This window comes from Prionailurus bengalensis, chromosome C1 (genome assembly GCF_016509475.1).
Source record: "Prionailurus bengalensis isolate Pbe53 chromosome C1, Fcat_Pben_1.1_paternal_pri, whole genome shotgun sequence".
Lineage (NCBI taxonomy): Eukaryota > Metazoa > Chordata > Mammalia > Carnivora > Felidae > Prionailurus > Prionailurus bengalensis.
The window spans coordinates 160,046,446-160,063,802 of NC_057345.1; the positions used below are offsets into that span (position 1 = coordinate 160,046,446).

A 17,357-nucleotide genomic window follows, 5' to 3' on the forward strand; every position below is an offset into this window, starting at 1 on the left:
ACTGGAACTGTATTAGTCGGGGTTCTCCATAGAAACAGAATCAATAGAGTGTGTGTGTGTGTGTGTGTGTGTGTACTGAGAGAGATTTGTTTTAAGGAATTGGCTCATGTAATTGTGGGGGCTGGCAAGTCAGAAATCCGCAGGGCAGGCTAGCAGTCTAGAAATTCCAGTGGGAACTGATGTTGTGGTCTTGTGACCAAAGGCAGTATGGAGATGGATTTCTTCCACCCAAGGGAGCATAGTCTTTCCTTGTAAGGCTTTCAATTGATTAGATGAGGTACAACCACATTATGGAGGATGGTCTGCTTTACTCAAATATTAACAATATTAATTTTTCTGACTTACAAACATAGCATCTTTCTCCATTTATTTAGGTTGTCTTTAATTTTTCTTAGCCAATATTTTGTGGTTTTCAGTGTACAGGTCTTATACATTTATTCTTAGGTTTATCCCTATTATTTCACATTTTTAATGCTATTGTAAATGATATTTTTAAAATTTCAATTTCTAATTGTATATAGAAATACAATAATTTTTGTATATTGATTTTTATCTTGCAAGTCTGCTAAACTCGCTTCTTAGTTCTGATAAGGCTTTTTTGTAGATACCATTGGATTTTCTACATAGACAATTATGTCATCTTCAAATTAAAACAGTTCTATTCATTTTTTAAATCTTTTTAAATGTTTATTCTAGAGAGAGAGACAGAGCGTGAGTGGGGGAGGGGCAGAGAGAGAGAGGGAGACACAGAATCTGAAGCAGCCTCCCGGCTCTGAGCTGTCAGCACAGAGCCTGAAGCAGGGCTCGAACCCATGAACTGAGAGATCATTACCTGAGCTGAAGTAAGATGCTCAACCAACTGAGCCACCTAGGCGCCCCAGTTCTATTAGTTTTAAATACAGATGCCTTTTCTTTTTTTGTCTGGTCCTATTGCAATGGCTGGAATCTCTGGTACAATGTGGAATGGAAGTTGTGAGAGTGAACATCCTTGCCTTTTTTCCTAATCTTTGGGGAATAAGTGTTCAGCCAGTCTCTGTTAAATATGTTAGGTTTAACTTGAAGAGTGAGCTTAAGGAAGTGCTCTTGTTGCATGAGTCTATTGAAACAGGTTTTGTTCTGTTTTGTTTTTTTAAGTGTTTATTTTAAGAGAGAGGGGAGAGACAGAGAGAGAGAGAGAGAGAGAGAGAGACAGTCCCAAGCAGCGACATAGGGCTTGAACCCACCAACCATGAGATCATGACCTATACCGAAATCAAGAGTTGGATGTTGAACCAACTGAGGTACCAGGCACCCCTGTGGGTTTTTTAAAATAGGATTAGATGTTTGATTTTGTCAAATGCTTTTCCTCATTTATTAAGAGCGTGTCTTTTTTTCTTCTAGCTTATTAATATGTGTAAAGTTTTTCATTATTGTCCTTTTAATATTTATAAAATTTGTAGAATTTCATAAATTATGTGATATTATATAATTTATATCTTCTTTGTTTTCTTCCCCCCCCCCACCCCGATCTGTATAGCTAGAGGTTTACCAATTTTATTAACCTTCTCCAAGAACTGCTTTTAGTTTAATTCATTGTCTATTTTCTGTTTCATTGATTCTTTCACTTTGATATTTATTGTGTCTTTTCTTCTGCTTACTTTGGGCTTAATTTGCTCTTTGTCTAATTTATGGTGGAGGCTAAGGTCATGCATTTGAGAGAATGTTCTTTTTTTCTATTACAGGTGTTTGATGATATAATTTTTCAAGTACTACTTTAGCAGTTTCCCATAAGTTTTGAGAGATTGTTCTCATTTTCATTTGACGAAGAATACTTTTTAATTTCTCTTTTGATTTCTTCTTTGACCTATGGACTATTAAAAAGTCTGTTCATAAGTATTTGGGGATTTTCCAGATATCTTCCTGTTGTTGATATTTAATTTAATTCTACTATGATCAGAGAGCATGTTTTGTGTGACTTGAGCACTTCATTTATTAAGTCATGTTTTATGGCCCAGATTTGTCCTATTGTGGTAAACGTTTCTACATGCAGTTGAAAAGAATATATATTCTGTTGTTGTTTGGCTGGAATGTTCTAGACATTTCCAGTAGGCCAATTTGGTTGTTCACTCTTTCTGATTCCTTGATGTTGGGTTTTTTTGTTTTGTTTTGTTTTGTTTTTTGCCTACTTGTTCTAACAATTATTGGGGAGGGCATTGAACTCCCTAAGGATAATTGTGGATTTGTCTATTTCTCCTTGCAAATTGGTTTTAGCTTCGTGTATTAGGCGCAAACATGCTTAGGTCTCGTAAATTCTTTTGATGGATTGACCTTTTTATCACTGTGAAATAAATATCTTTATCCTTGGTAATATCTTTTTGCTCTGAAATCTACTTTGTTTGATACTGTAATATAGTCAATTGCTATAGTTTTAACTTGATGAGTGTTTGTTAGCACGGTATATCTTTCTCTTTTACTTTTACTTGTGTCTTTATATTTGTGCCTTTTTGGTAAGCAGCATATAGTTACACTTTGGTTTTTTATTCCGTCTGAGAATTTCTGCCTTTAAATTACGTTGTTTTGACCATTTACACTTAACATTTGTTTGGCTAGGTCCAATCTATCATTTTGCTATTCGTTTCTCAGACACATTTGTCTCCTGTGTTCTCTGTTCCCTTCTTCTAGTTCTTTTGGATTTATCGAGTATTTTATATGATTTCATTTTATCTTCTTTGTTCACCTATTAACTGCTGGTCTTTTATTATTTTGGGGGTTGTTTTCTGATTTATAATATACATCTTTAACTTACGCTAACCTACTTCAGGCAATATTATATCACTTCACAAATAGTTTTGTGTATAGAATATATGGTATAGAATAGAATTAGAATAATAGTTTACTTCACTGTCCCTCCTCCTGGCCTTTATGCTCTTGTTATATTTGTGCTGTTTATGTTGTGTTGTCAGTCATAAGTTACACTTACCCATATGTTTTAAACTTCATAATATATTATTAATTTTGTTTAACAGTTAAGTATATTTTCAAAAGATTTAATAATAAGAAAAAAATCTCTTCAATATTTAACAACATAGTTATCTTCTGTCACTCTTCATTTTTTTATCTAGATCCATATTTCCATTTGGTATTATTTTATTTCTTCATACAGGACTTCATTTAACATTTCTTATAATGCAGATCATCTGGTGATGACTTCTTTCAGCTTTTGTATGCCTGAAAAATTCTTTATTTTGTCTTTGTTTTTGAAAGATAATTTCACTGAATATAGAATTCTTTTCTTTTGATTCTTTAAAGATTTTCTCCATTGTCCTCTCACTTTCATTGTTTCTGTTGAGGACTCTAATGGCATATTTATCTTTGTTCCTATGTATCTAACATACCTTTTTTCTTTGGTTGCTTTTAAGATTTTTCCCTTTATGACTGTGTTTTGAACAATTTGATTATAATATCCTTTGGTGTAATTTTCTTCAAGTTGTTTTCTTCAAGAAACTTGAACTTGTTTCTTCAAGTTGTGTGCTTGGACTTAGAGCTGTTAGTTTCTAGTTTTCTTCAAATTTGGAAAATTTTTGGCCATAATTTTTTCAAATATTTTTTCTGTACCCTTCTTTTTTCTCCTCTTTAGAACTCCAGTTTCATGTATAAGGCCCCTTGAAGTTGTCCTACAGTTCATGAATGCACTTTTATTTTTTTAATTATTTTTTTCTTCTGTGTTTCATTTTGTATAGTTTCTATTGTCGTGTCTTCAAGTTTAGTAATCTTTTTTTTCCTGCAATGTGTCAATTGCTGCTAATTCTGTTCTGTGTGTGTATTTTTTTTTTTAATTTCAGACATTATAGTTTTCATTTCTAAAAATTCTGGTTGGCTCTTTTTTGTATCTCTGCATCTCCATTTAACTTTTTGAACATATGGAATACAGTTAAAATCAGTGTTTTAATGTTCTTCTCTGTTAATTTTATTATCTGTGTTACTTCTGGATCCGTTTCAGTTAGTTGACTTTTTCCTCATTATGGGTCATATTTTCCTGCGTGCCTGATAATTTTTGACTGGATACCAGACATTGTCCTTTTATCTTTTGGGGTGCTGGATATTTTTGTATCCCTATGAAAATCTTTGGGCTTTGTTCTGGGATGAAGTTAAATTACAGGCATACTTTGTTTTATTGCAATTTACTTTATTGTGCTTCTGCAGTAAAAGATACTGCATTTTTTACAAGTTGAAGGTTTGTGGCAACCCTGCATCAAGTTTAAGTTTATTGGCACCATTCCAACAGCATTTGCTCACTTTGTGTCACTGTGTCACATTTTGGTAATTCTCACAATGTTTCAAATGTTTCATTATTATTATATTTGTTAAGGTTATCTGTGATCAGTGATCACAGCTCATTGAAGGTTCAGATGATGCTTAACATTTCTTAGCAATAAAGTATTTTAAATTAAGGTATGTATTTTTTATAACATAATGCTATTATACACTCAATAGACCACATAATAATGGTCTGTCACTTTCATATGAACTGGGAAACCAAAAAGTTGATTTGACTCACTTTTTTTTGAGATAGTCACTTTATTGCAGCAATCTGAAACTGAACCCATAGTATCTCTGAGGTATGCCTGTACTTGGAAACAGTTTCAGCCTATTGGATCTTTTTTTTTTTTTTAATGTTTATTTTTGAGAGAGAGAGAGAGTACATGAACAGGGGAGGGACAGAGACAGAGGGAGACACAAATTTTGAAGCAGGCTCCAGGCTCTGAGCTGACAGCACAGAGCCTGACATGGGACTTGAACTCTTGAGCTGTGAGATCATGACCTGAGCTGAAGTCGGACACTTAACCAAGAGCCACCCAGACTCCTGGATCTTGTTTTAAGATCTCTTAGGTAAAGCAGAGCTGTGTTTAGCACTAATATTTCCCCACTTCCGAAGCAAGACACTACTGAGTCCTCTATCCATTGTCCTATGAATTAGGAGGTTGATCAGTCTGGCTGGTAGAAACAAGCACTATTCTCAGCCCTCTGTACGAATCAGGCACTATTCCCTCTAGTCTTCTTAGATGGTTCTTTGCCCAGCCTTGAGTAGTTTCTTCCCATGCAGGTGCTAATCAGTTACTCTGCTGAATACCTGAGAGGCCTTCCGCAGATGTCCAGATGTAGCTCTCGACTAGTACTCTGTCCTACATACTCTAGGGCCTTGGTGTCTCCAACACATGGTGGTAGGCTTTGAAATATGATTGGTCAGATGTAAGCTGTCAGTTCTGCCTGCATTGTGTCTGGAAGAGTTCAAGTCTAGCTCTTTATAAGAAAGAAAATAGCCTCACTGGCAGCTGATTTGGAACATTCAAAAACTCCAAAATTTCTAAATATTTCTTTTCTTTTCTTTGCAATTAAGGTTTCTTTTAGTAGACCCAGAGCTCATCTTGAGTGAAGTCCAGGGACACTTTTCATCTTCACTCCCTCTTTATAGTACCCTTAGTCCCCCTCCTGGAGGGTCCTGCTTCCTCTGAGGGAAGCCTAGAAGTTCTTAGGGATTTTATAGGCTTTGTTCCTGGCTCCACCCTGGAAGGACAGTGTTTGGTCATTACAGTTTCTTAGACATAAGTCTCTCACACTTTCCTAAGTGGAACACAAACAAAACTAAAATGCCTTCCTCTTACTGAGATGGACCAGTTCTCATAGGACAACTTTAATAGTCTCTGTTTCTTTACTCTGTCTTACCAAAGACTTTATCAACCTGTACTGAAGAGTATAAGAAAGGAGAAATGAAGAAAAATAGAAGCCCCTGTTTGCCTCAAAGGTACTATTCAAATTAAATAGGTTAAATAGGCTTTGGAGGTCAGCCTAAGAAATGCACTACCATTGATTTGGTGGCGGATACACCTACATTCCTAACAATAACTTTTCTCGGGGATAGCTCTGTAGAGAGCATGATTATAGTATGAAAAAAACCATTGTACCTAGATAGACAAACTAAAGAAGACCAATTCTTCCCAAGTTTTCTTTTTATATATGTATAGAAAATTTTTATTTTTATGTAGGCAAATTTGTCAGTATGTTCTGGTGAGAAATGATATTACCTTTACTCTTTTTTTTTTCTCTCTCTTACATTAGAAACAACTTTAGGGGCCTCTGAGTGGCTCAGTCTGAGCATCAGACTTTGACTCAGGTTGTGATCTTACGGTTCCTGAGTTCAAGCCCCATGTCAGGCTTGCTGCTGTCACCCTGTCAGCACAGAGCCCATTTCGGATCCTCTGTCCTCCTCTCTTTTTGCCCTTTCTCTGCTCATGCTCTTTCTCTCAAAAAATAAATACAAATAAAAAAATATTTTTAAAAAACCTAAACTTTATTAGCTGGATTCATATTGCTTTTTTTTTTTTAAATCAATTACATGGTGGTTTAGAGATTAAATAATAATCTTAGCCTTTGTCATTTACTTGATGTCCTCTTGGACAAGTCATTTCATCTCACCAAGAACAGTTTTCTGTGTCAGTAAGATATTTAATGATCTAGAGAGATTCTTTGTGATGGTTTAAAAACATGTTCACAAATTACTTGATACTCCTCCCTTCAGGAGGTAGAACTTAATTTTTCTCTCATTGAATTTGGTCTGGATTTACATGACTTGTTTCTAGTGCATAGAAGATGAAGTAAGTGATGGTATGTCACTTCTAGGCCTTGGTCATTAAAGGCATTATGGGTTCCCTCCCGTTCACTAGTGCGCTCTCTCTCCCTCTCTCTCTCTCTCTTTCTCCCTGGGATCCCTGCTTCTGAGGGAAAGATATTCAGACTGTCCTCTGAAGAGGCCCATGTGGCAGGGAACCAAGGCCTCCTGCCAATAGCCAGTAGGGAACTGAGGCTTTCTACCATCAGCCATGTGAGTGCACCATCTTGAAAATAAATCATGTGGCCCTAGGCAAGTCTTTAGATGACTGCAGCCATGGCTGACATCTCAACTGTAATCTCATGAGAGACCCTGGGCCAGAATTGCCCAGGTAAGCTGCTCCTAAATTCCAAACGCTTACAAAACATACGATGACAAATGTCTGTTTTAAGCATTAAATTTTGGAGTAATTTGTTGTGTAGCAATAGAAAACTAATATGTCTTAGTATCTTACAGATACTTCCAGTTTATGATTCTATAATTTAAATGGAGGAGGCTCTGTGTCTAATTGCCTGTTACTTTTACTAATACTTGACAAACTGCTTAGCCTGTTACATTTAAAAACTCTTCCTTGGGGCGCCTGGGTGGCTCAGTCGGTTAAGTGTCCAACTTCAGCTCAGGTCACGATCTCGCGGTCCGTGGGTTCGAGCCCCACGTCGGGCTCTGGGCTGATGGCTCAGAGCCTGGAGCCTGCTTCCGATTCTGTGTCTCCCTCTCTCTCTGCCCCTCCCCCGTTCATGCTCTGTCTCTCTCTGTCTCAAAAATAAATAAACGTTAAAAAAAAAAAAATTAAAAAAAAAAAACCTCTTCCTTGAAGAGTCTTCATTCCATATACCATTTTAGGCAGAAAACTAGATAACATATTTGAGAAGAAATATTTTTCAACTGGATATTTACTGTTTTAACAGCTTATATGTTTTAATGAGATGAGACCTTGGGAAGACTTTCCAGAGTTCTAAAGCAGGAAAGGGCTCTTTAGTCTTTGGAGGTCCAACAGGAGCTATGTGTACCTTTTGACTTTATATGCAATGCGTTAAGAACATTTTCTTGAGAAGGAATATGAATACCTTTCTCCAGATTTTCATAGATTCCTGCCCCCAAAAAGAATTTAGAACCACTTATCTGCTTCCCATTCCCAGAGTACAGAGAAGTGATTTACAGTTACCCAGCAGAGATCTTCTTACTCTTAATTCAGTGTTCAGACTCCAATCTGAGAGGTAAATTCTACCTACAAGAGGCAGCTCAGGGCAGAACTGGTCTTTGCAATGCTCTCAAGTACCCAGACCCTTAGGACCTTTATACTTACTATTTTGCGATTGCATATCCCCTGTTCATTTAACTCATCCAACTGCTTTGGGAAGGGGGTCTGGAATAGATCTTCCCAAAAAAGACCCCTCTTGCTGACAGATCTTTTATATTGGTTACTTTCTGTTTTGTCCTTATATGGAAGCACACAGGAGCTCCGCCAGAGTGCTTCTTTACCATGGTACCTACCAGAGTCCAGAATTATTCCATGGAGGAAATACACATTGTACTTATCTGACCTAATTATTACAGACATATCACTTACATGGGTGTTTTAGTATTTTTTTTTGAAACTTTCACTTCTTTGTAGTACTGTTACCCATCTCTTTCTGAACTAAGCCAAATATGAATATTAGCATCATAATAAATTAAGAGATTGGGTTGGAGGACCAGAAATCAAAGCTGAGTTCTAATATTTATGCTAGTTCAGGATTCATTCTGCCTATTTAAAAATTAGAAACTGCTAAGAACCATCTATAGATGCCTGGAAAACAAGTATAAATCCTTGATTGGAGAGCTGGAACATACCTTACATTCTTCCCATATCTCACACGGGACTGATCGTTCATTAGATTCTCTTTAAATACTTCATCATTAATAGTATTAACCCTGGGTTGATTAAAGCCAGGGTTGTTTGTGTTATAAGTGGCCAGGCCTGATGGAAAGAGTGTAGGAAATCCTTGTTTTACCACTGACTTATATACCTCATGCTATTTGTATTTCAGCTTTCCCCAAACATTCACCCACATAGATTTGCCATCTATTCCCACCATCCCCGTATACTTCAGGACACAAACATTTTGCTTTGGCTAGAGCCAGGTCAGAGAAGCTATGGCTGAAACTATAGTCCTAAAGAAACTGAGGCTAATGTGCTAATGCCATGAACTGCCCTGATAGCCCTAATCCTGATTCCCAACTGTCCCTCCTCCCACTTGGCCCCAGAAGATGTCATCTATGAGCAGGTTCCTGGGCTTGGCTAAATGACCTAGCATAGTCCTGGCCATCATTCAGGGGTTCTTTGAGAGCACTGCCCCTCCTTCCCGATGGTAGAAACAGAGACTCAGAGCCTTGGAAACATTCCCAGGATCTCTGAATGCAAATGTTTCCAGCAAATTCAACATTATATCCTAACTTGTAAAACAGTCTTGTAGCACAAAGATAAAGTTAAATGACCCAAGTGCTAATCAGGTATGTTTATTTTTCCATAAACAGAAAGATATGGAATATTTGGCAAGAGGAAGGGTCATATTTTGTATTTGGGCAATTTTTCTTAAAAAGTAAAAATAGCTCTATATTTAAAAGTATAGTAATTCCAAAATAACAGATCAACCTTGTCTGAGGAATGGCAGGGAACTCCTTTGACAAGGAAATTAAACTTCCAAGGGGTTGAATTTAATTATAGATGGCAGCAAAGAGCAGAGGAAAGATCCCTGGAAAATTTTTAGAGAAAAACTAAGGTAAGGTGTTCTAAACGAATAAAATATTTGTGTGTGTGTGTGTGTGTGTGTGTGTGTATGTATGTGTGTGTGTGTGTGTGTGTGTGTATTTTGATGGGGAGAAAAAAGGAGAGGGGGAAAAACCCTTTTGTGGGTGTTCTTTGAATCCAACCAGAAAGTATGGAAGTTCATTAAAATGAGTTTTTTAGGAAGACAATGTGGTTTTGGTGATTATATCAAAAAATATGCCTACTCTGTATTTTGAGAGAGACATGTGGCTCAGTGGACCAATTCAATAGTATTAGGCTACTTCATTTTTGCTATCTACAAATAGCTTCAGAGGGAACATTTCAAGGTAGAGTCAGAATTTATACAGTGGGATTACAAATTATATTGTAATAATGCTAACATTTAAAATGATGACTTTCCCTAGAAGAGCTGGCTGAATTTCAGTTTTCTTAATGGATTAGATACTTTGATTTTACATGCAAAAGATGCCAAGTATTCCACTGAATATGAATTATAAAGCAATATTAAAAGGGAAATACATGTAGCAGAAAATTTTAAAGCAAGTAAGAGCTAAGTTAATACGTATAAATTGTATACCTCTCACTACCTAGTATGCTATTATTGGACAGTAGGTCCTATACTGTATCAAATGATAACTAAAAATGTTTTATTTTACTCTTTTATTTTGTAGATATTATTACTTGGCATTCAAAGCACATGAAACACCTGTTGCTAGCAAAGAGAGCTGTGTTGCTATCTTGGAAAAGTCCAGATTAGATCACTGGGTGCTGGGAAAAACAAAGGTAGTTCTTTCTTTATTGTTCACATTGTCACCTGTGATGCTCTACTGTGTACCTTTGTCTGTTGTCAGTGATATGACCAGCTCTGTACATTGTGTAGCTTAGCAGGCAAGACCCCAGCCTAACAGTGATCTTCGCTGGTCTTGGGTCAGGAGTGGTCCTAGGACCTCTGGACAAGAAGAGGAGGGTTTGCCTCCTGTTCTGCATGTAATTTGAGAGAACCATTTAACATTTCTAGAATGAGAACATTTTAAAATGTCCCTCTAATTTAAATGCTGTTTATCCCAGCACCTCATGGAAATACACAAATCTTATTAATGACAATAAAAAGTATCTTTTATAGTTTTGTCCATTTTTCATTAGACTCTTGCTGTGTTTTTTACTGTATACCCTGATTAGTAGTCCCATTGTGTATAGCTTTTCATCTGGAACATCCTGTCGCTGCATCCCAGGTTTTTATGACCCATTCTGAATTGTCCTACAAAGCCAGTGGCAGCCTGAGTGTTGGTGACAACACGGTTGCTCCTCAGCAGGAATTAGATCACTGTGGGTCCTGTACGTCCTTCTCCCAAACTTCCACTGCTGGCCATGGGTCAGTTCTGTTGGTTAGTGCCTCTATCAAGGGCTGTAGAGACAGATAGTAGAAGTCAAATTGAGAATATAGAACTCCTGGCAGATATAAGGCACTTTTGGAGAACATTTGGAATCTCCTAAACCCCATTAACCTCATTGTTTGTTCACGTCAATAACCAAGAATTGGCTCAACCTTAGAAGGGGAGTTGGTTTGCTCCTGAGCAGTCAGTAATACTGGCATAAAACACGTCACTGTAAATTTATTTAGATAATGGTTTTAATATTTTTATTAAGAATACTCTGGAGTAGACTGGATATCTGTTCAGGAGCCCATATTTAATGCTAAAAGTAATATCTCATTTCAGGTTTTTCTCAAATATTACCATGTTGAGCAGTTGAATTTGCTGCTACGAGAAGTCATAGGCAGAGTGGTGGTGCTGCAGGCATATGCCAAGGGGTGGCTTGGAGCCAGGAGATACAGAAGAGTCAGAGAGAAGAGAGAGAAGGGGGCCATTGCCATCCAATCAGGTAAATAAATGGTCCTGAATCTTGGCATTTCATCAAGCACTCAGGCCGCTAGCCTGTTGCTTTTCTCGGTGGCTTCTTCTCTTCCTCCTACCTTCCCTTCCCTTCTTCTTTCCTTTCTTCCTTGCTTCAGCAAATATTTATTGAGTGCCTATTACAGACCAGTCCCTGGGCTAGATGCTGAGAATCTAGCCATGAGCAAGAGTACCGTGGTCTCCGACCTCCACATAAGCAAACAGACGTCACAACACACCGTGATAAGTGCAAGATAGAGGCAGTGTGAAGTAGGAAGAGGTAAAACCCAGATCGCACGGACATGTGCCCCTTCTCCCAGATGACTGATGTGTAATACACACCTCAGGCCCATCACTAAGTTCTCAACATCAGAATCACTAACGCCATTTCCCAAAGGCTTTTCTAGCCCAGACAAAGCTTATAAACCTAGGGAACAAATTGCTCGGCTCTCCCCTACGCCCAGCCCATCCAGTGTCTCTTTCCACATGTGTGTGTCATTTGTGTTACAAACAGCATCTGAGCTCCTATGCCGTTGCTGAGTGGTTATGAAAGCGTCAGATCTTGTACATAGTGGACAGTTTCCCTTGTGCCCTCATAACCCAGAATCATGTCGTTCACTCTGGACTTCACGACCACACTCAGCAACACTGAAGGCTGTGATGCTAACGGGAGGGACAAAACGGCGAAGTGGTCATGCTCCTGGCGGGCAGCTGAATGCCCCAGTCCTCTTTCTACAGGACTCAGCACATCCCCAGAGGTTTCCTTTCTCTTTCTCTTATCCTCATCCATTTCTTTTGCCTTTTGCCTTTCTACCATCTATTTTCTTCTCTCGAAGCACTGTTCTTAGCACATGGATCACTCTCCCCAAACACACGTGTCATGCTACTCATTATTCCCCTTGACTCCCATTGTTATTTTTCACTCCTTCAAATTGATGTTCATACCTTCCTCCCCAGTAAAAAAAAAATTGGGTAGGGCAGGCTGTTCAGTTCTTTCCCACCATCTCAACAAACCACCCTACCCCAAGTCCTGAAAATGGAGCTTCCTCTGTGGGTTGGAATGACAGGGAACCACCTCAGCTGGGATGGAGGTCCCAGTGATTCATAAGTAGATTCCAGGGTTCTGGAAACTCACTGCTGGAACAAAAATAACTCCTTCTCAGAAGCATCTTGGAAGCCGAGCTAAGAGTACAGAGAGGCCTCTCTTCCCCCATCATCGCTCACGTATCTCTGCTCATTTTGTTCAGGGAGAAAGCAGGAGGGAGGAGAAGAGGGATAATAGATTGGAGGGAAAACAGCTTATATCAATTCTCTGGCACGTTCTTAAATTAATGTCATTCCTAGCACATGGTTTTATATTTTTAGCCTGGAGAGGATATGATGCTCGGAGGAAATTTAAGAAAATAAGCAACAGAAGGAGTGAGTCTGCGGTTCCTATTCAAGCAGGTAATTAAAACATCATTTTCATAGCGTCCACTTGAAAATATTCTGTGATTAAGTTCATATGAGTTTAGGAAAGCTGAAAGGTTAATAATTCAGGAGCACCGGAATAGAAGGTAAAGTCCTAGTGGGGGTTCTAGTCCTTGTTCTGACACACCCCCTGTGTGATGATGGCAAGGCTGACAGTGAGCACTTACTGCATACTTGTGGAAAGATGCTCAAAGTAAGTCCTGGTTTATAGAGAGGGGACCTGCGGCACAGAGAAGTGAAGTAACGTGTCCATAGTCACATGGCTAGTCAGGAGCAGAGTAAGCATTTGCACACAGGCAGATTGGACACAGTCAACTTTACATACTGCCAGCTGAACAAATTCCTTTCCTTCTTGGAGTCACATGTCCATCGTCTGTGAAAGGAGAGCACTGGCTAAAGTCTGGTTAAGTCTGGAAGGTGTCTAATTACCTTGGAATTTCTCTGATTATATGCAAGGCCCATCTTTCAGCATCACAGAGATAAGAATAGCTCAGGGACTTTCCCAGCAAATGGAATTTCCCACACCCTGGCCTGTTTGTGACTAGGGTGGTCCTCTGCACCACCCCCCACCCCCACCCCGGGGTAAGCTGTGGCTCAACTTGGCCTGGCTGCATGAGTGCTCTGAGCTCTGCTTCCTGGCTCGTCTGACCTGTCCCTGGCTCCTGGATGGCTCTGTTCTTCTGCAAATGGCAATATCCACGGTGGCTTCCAGGCTGGGTTCCCTTCATCATTTGAAGCTCTATAATCTAAAGGAGGCTCTGGAAGAAGTATGCTCCAGCATGCCTGGAGCTCTGACAGTGGAGACAGAATGAGAGAGAAGGGGCTAGCCCAGTGGACTCCACAGGCTCAAAGGATAGGGTTTCAGATACTGTTGCCTTGAAGCAAACTCCTTAGTAAAACAGCTGCAATCTTTTTGAGATGGTCCTGCCCAGAGCCTGACTCCAGGAACACTTGTCAGAACTCTCTTAGGCCACTGTAGAGGCCAGACATCTTCATTCAGAACCAAAATATTTGGAAAGAAGGGGGCATCATTTAAATGCAAATGTGTAGCTTTTAACACCATCCCCTAGGAGTTTTAAGCTCTACAACTTCAAAGAGTTCAGGAAGAAGGATGCAATTGTAGTTGCAGCTTAAGAAAAACAACTCAAAGTGCATTTGTTCCCTATTGCCCACCTCCACTCACCACACCACACACACCCGTCTCCACCCCACCCCCCAAAGTCTCCTGGACTGATTTCAGATCCTGCAGTTTGGCCCAAAGCCCAACATATGTTTTAAAATATAAACTTTGGGTATATATTGTTGATCCACTGAGTCCAGTGTGTAGGATCATAAATCAAATTTTCCCTCTCTGAAAACGATCTTTACGGGCTTCCCTGTTTGCACTGTGTTATTGCCAAGTAAGGGCTGCATGAAAACACAGACAGGTTTGCTTCATCACCGGATCAGGTCAGTCATGATTGCATCGTTCCAGTAGAGCACCAGTGCGGTAGGTGCCATGGAAGGATAATCTTGTTTGGTGGAACCAGAGAGAACACATCTCTTTAAGGTACTTCTGTTTTTTTAAAGCTTTGCAATCACCCCATTTTTTAGCCTGGCAACTAGTGTTCCTCCTTGTCAGGTGGCATCGGGAGTCTCCAGGGACTTTGGCAGACATGAGGATGTTGAGAGTGGTACTCAAGCCACCCCTCCCTCTTAGAAGTCATGTGGCAGCCAGAGCAAAAGCAGGCAGAGTCCCTTTGCCCTTCAGCCAACACAGGAATCAAGGTGCTGGTTTTGAGTTAGCAGAAAAGATGCATGGGAAGGGTAACAGCATTTGCCGTTTTATTGGCAGTTTACTTTTACTTGAGAATGTTTTCCGTATCTCTATATCGGAAGCCATGGTTGTGTTGCTCTAAAAAGCAAAGCCAACTCCTAACTTCTCTGTTTTGGGGTGTGTTCTTCTCAAAGCATAACCTTCTCATTACAAGCTCTTCTTCACCCCACGAGAATATTTCTGGGCAGAACAAGCCCCAGACATAGTGCTTCCCTTACTTGTGAAGCCTGCAGGAAGTGACTTAGAGATGTTATCATAGACAGCCATTCTGATTGTTTTTGAAACTTATTCTCTAATTTTTTTTTCAACAAATCATTTCATTGGAAATTTAGATTCTATGGAATGCGTTTCTTTGTATTTCAAGTTCTGGCCCATAGCATTTTTTTGTGGGTAGTGTTGCTAAGATATGTTATATATTTTTAAAAGAGCAGCCCTTGAAATTTAGGAAGCATTTGGCCTACATGTTGCTACAGACCAGCGCATATTGAAATTTGTTTGCCTTTCATCTCCTTCCCAATAAAAGCAGCCACACAGCTTATCCCTTTAGCTTCCTCAGAACTTCCTTTCAGAATTCCCGATCTATTACGGCACATTCACATACCAGAAACAAGATGCCTTTTCATGCTGTCAACCTTTTTCATCTGAAATGTAAATTAATTCTTGCTGGTATGCCTTGACAGAGATCAAAGTCGGGGTATTAACCTTCCTGGGCTTTCTCTGGGAATCCGTCCCCAGGACCGGGCTGCTACTAAGAGGCCAGTGTCCCTGTTATAGGGCCCTCCTCCAGGAAGCCCTCGGTCTAGGAGCCACCATTTCAAAGGTACAGCGTCGTTTTGTAACTGACCTCATCATTACTTTAAACTAGGTGAGAAATGATCTGCCTGGCTAATTCTTGAAAGAGAGAGAGGGAAGGAGGGAAGGGGATACACACACACAACACACACACACACACACACACACACACACACACACACACAAGTCTGTTCATTTTAATTGTGGGCCCTTCACTCAGATTCCCGGAGCTTGTTTAAGTGGTTTTGACAGCGAGTGATCTCGGTATGGTAGAGGGAGGGACAGGGCTCCAGATTGGAAACCTCTCCCCTTGCTCAGTGGGTCATTTCTTGCCTGTCAGTCTTTGAGGTAGGCCACATTTGCATTTTCAAAATAAACAGATGCCTTTCAAATACATGAGCTGGTGGTCTAGAGATCTCTGTGGGCCCAAATAGTTCACCAGCCAGTGATCAAATGCTGGAAGAGAAAACAAACGGAAAAAAATACCCTAGGTACATGCTCATCCATTTCCTAAGTGTATAACATTGCACCAGCAATAAAGGGCCTTTATGAGATGTGAGGAATCTGGAGGAGAGAGAGCTAGGGATCCCAAGCAAAAGTATAGTATGTCATTTTCCCTTTTTTTTTTTTTTTTTTTGCTGGGGTGAGAGCAACTTTGAATATCATCTTAGTGAGAAATGGCATGTTTCATGTGTTTTTATTAGTTAATGCTAATAATAGGCTCTTGCCAATGGAAAACATTCTTTTAAACACCAAAAAATTTAAAATTACATACTTTTTAAATCAGGTAAGATTGAAAACGTATTAGTTTTCAGAGAGATGGGATATTCTAAGTAAAAAGTAACAGTTATATGTCATTCCCTTACTAATCTATTATTTTTTAATGCACCCTTAAGTGTCAGAAAGTGGATATAACTAGATTTAGTCAAATAAAAATGCACACATTCCTCAGTAAATAGTATCAAAACACATAACTTGCAGGCGATTCATAAAAGGTCTACAATATTTCATTCTTTAAGTTTTTGAAAGCATTGGCCTTAAAATTCCTCCTCTAATTCAAGATCTGTTTTTTAAATGAGAGCAAAGTGGTGGGCCTCCCATCTTGGAGGGGAAATGCCTCAAGTAGGTGACAGTGGAGCCCGAGGGGCTGGGAGCAGAATTTCAAAGAATGTCTCCTCCGGAAAGAGTAGGCTCTTCCAGCCCCCACTCCAATTCTCCTCCCAACCCCCAGAAGCAGGAAGAGCCCATTGGTTTACAGCATATTTTCATCTAATTGCTTCAGTGCAGTGGAAATTGTTTTCCCTTTCTCTGTGTCCTCTGATCAGCTTCCTACTTACTCTCCTCCTTGGCCCTTCCAACAACACAGATAAACGATAGCCATTTCTCCTTCTGATGCTTTTTTGGGGAGAATGCTTTTTGGAGCATCAGCTGTGACTCTGGCAAGACTTAGGTTTCCTTGAGCCTGTGAACAGGCATTTTATTTTATTTTTTAAAGTTTATTTATTTTTGAGAGAGAGAGAGAGAGAGAGAGAGAGAGAGAGAGAGAGAAAAGGCATGCCAGTAGGGGAGGGGCAGAGAGAATCCCAAGCAGGCTCTGCACCCTTAGCACAGAGCCTGATGCAGGACTTCATATCATGAACTGTGAGCTCATGACCCAAGCCAAAATCAAGAGTGGAATGCTTAACCCATCCAGATGCCCATGAACGGGCATGTTAAACTGGATTCAGCTGGAACTGCTGGGTGCATCATATGATACCAGCCAATGAGAGTTGCTTTAAATGCTGCTTCCAGAAGGGAAAGCAAGCATCATGTCCAGATAGGTTCCAGCACACTCAGATACATTTCCAGATAGCGGCCTATCAGAACCTGTTTAACTACTTTTAGAAACTTGACCCTACTTCATAACAAAACCAAATTTTTAGTATTTAAAGCTGCTTGAACTTTTAAACCTCTCTGGGAGTAAGGCCTCCT

At 39.5% G+C, this 17,357-nt stretch overlaps 1 protein-coding gene across 1 annotated transcript in view; it reads left to right on the forward strand.

Annotated features, from left to right (window-relative positions):
* MYO3B (myosin IIIB) overlaps positions 1-17,357 on the forward strand; it is a 410,735-nt gene that overhangs the window by 262,777 nt on the left and 130,601 nt on the right. Inside the window, exons 26-28 of the mRNA XM_043573368.1 lie at positions 10,088-10,199; positions 11,135-11,297; positions 12,674-12,754. Coding sequence (XP_043429303.1) covers positions 10,088-10,199; positions 11,135-11,297; positions 12,674-12,754 — 356 coding nt within the window. The remainder of the gene's footprint in view (positions 1-10,087; positions 10,200-11,134; positions 11,298-12,673; positions 12,755-17,357) is intronic.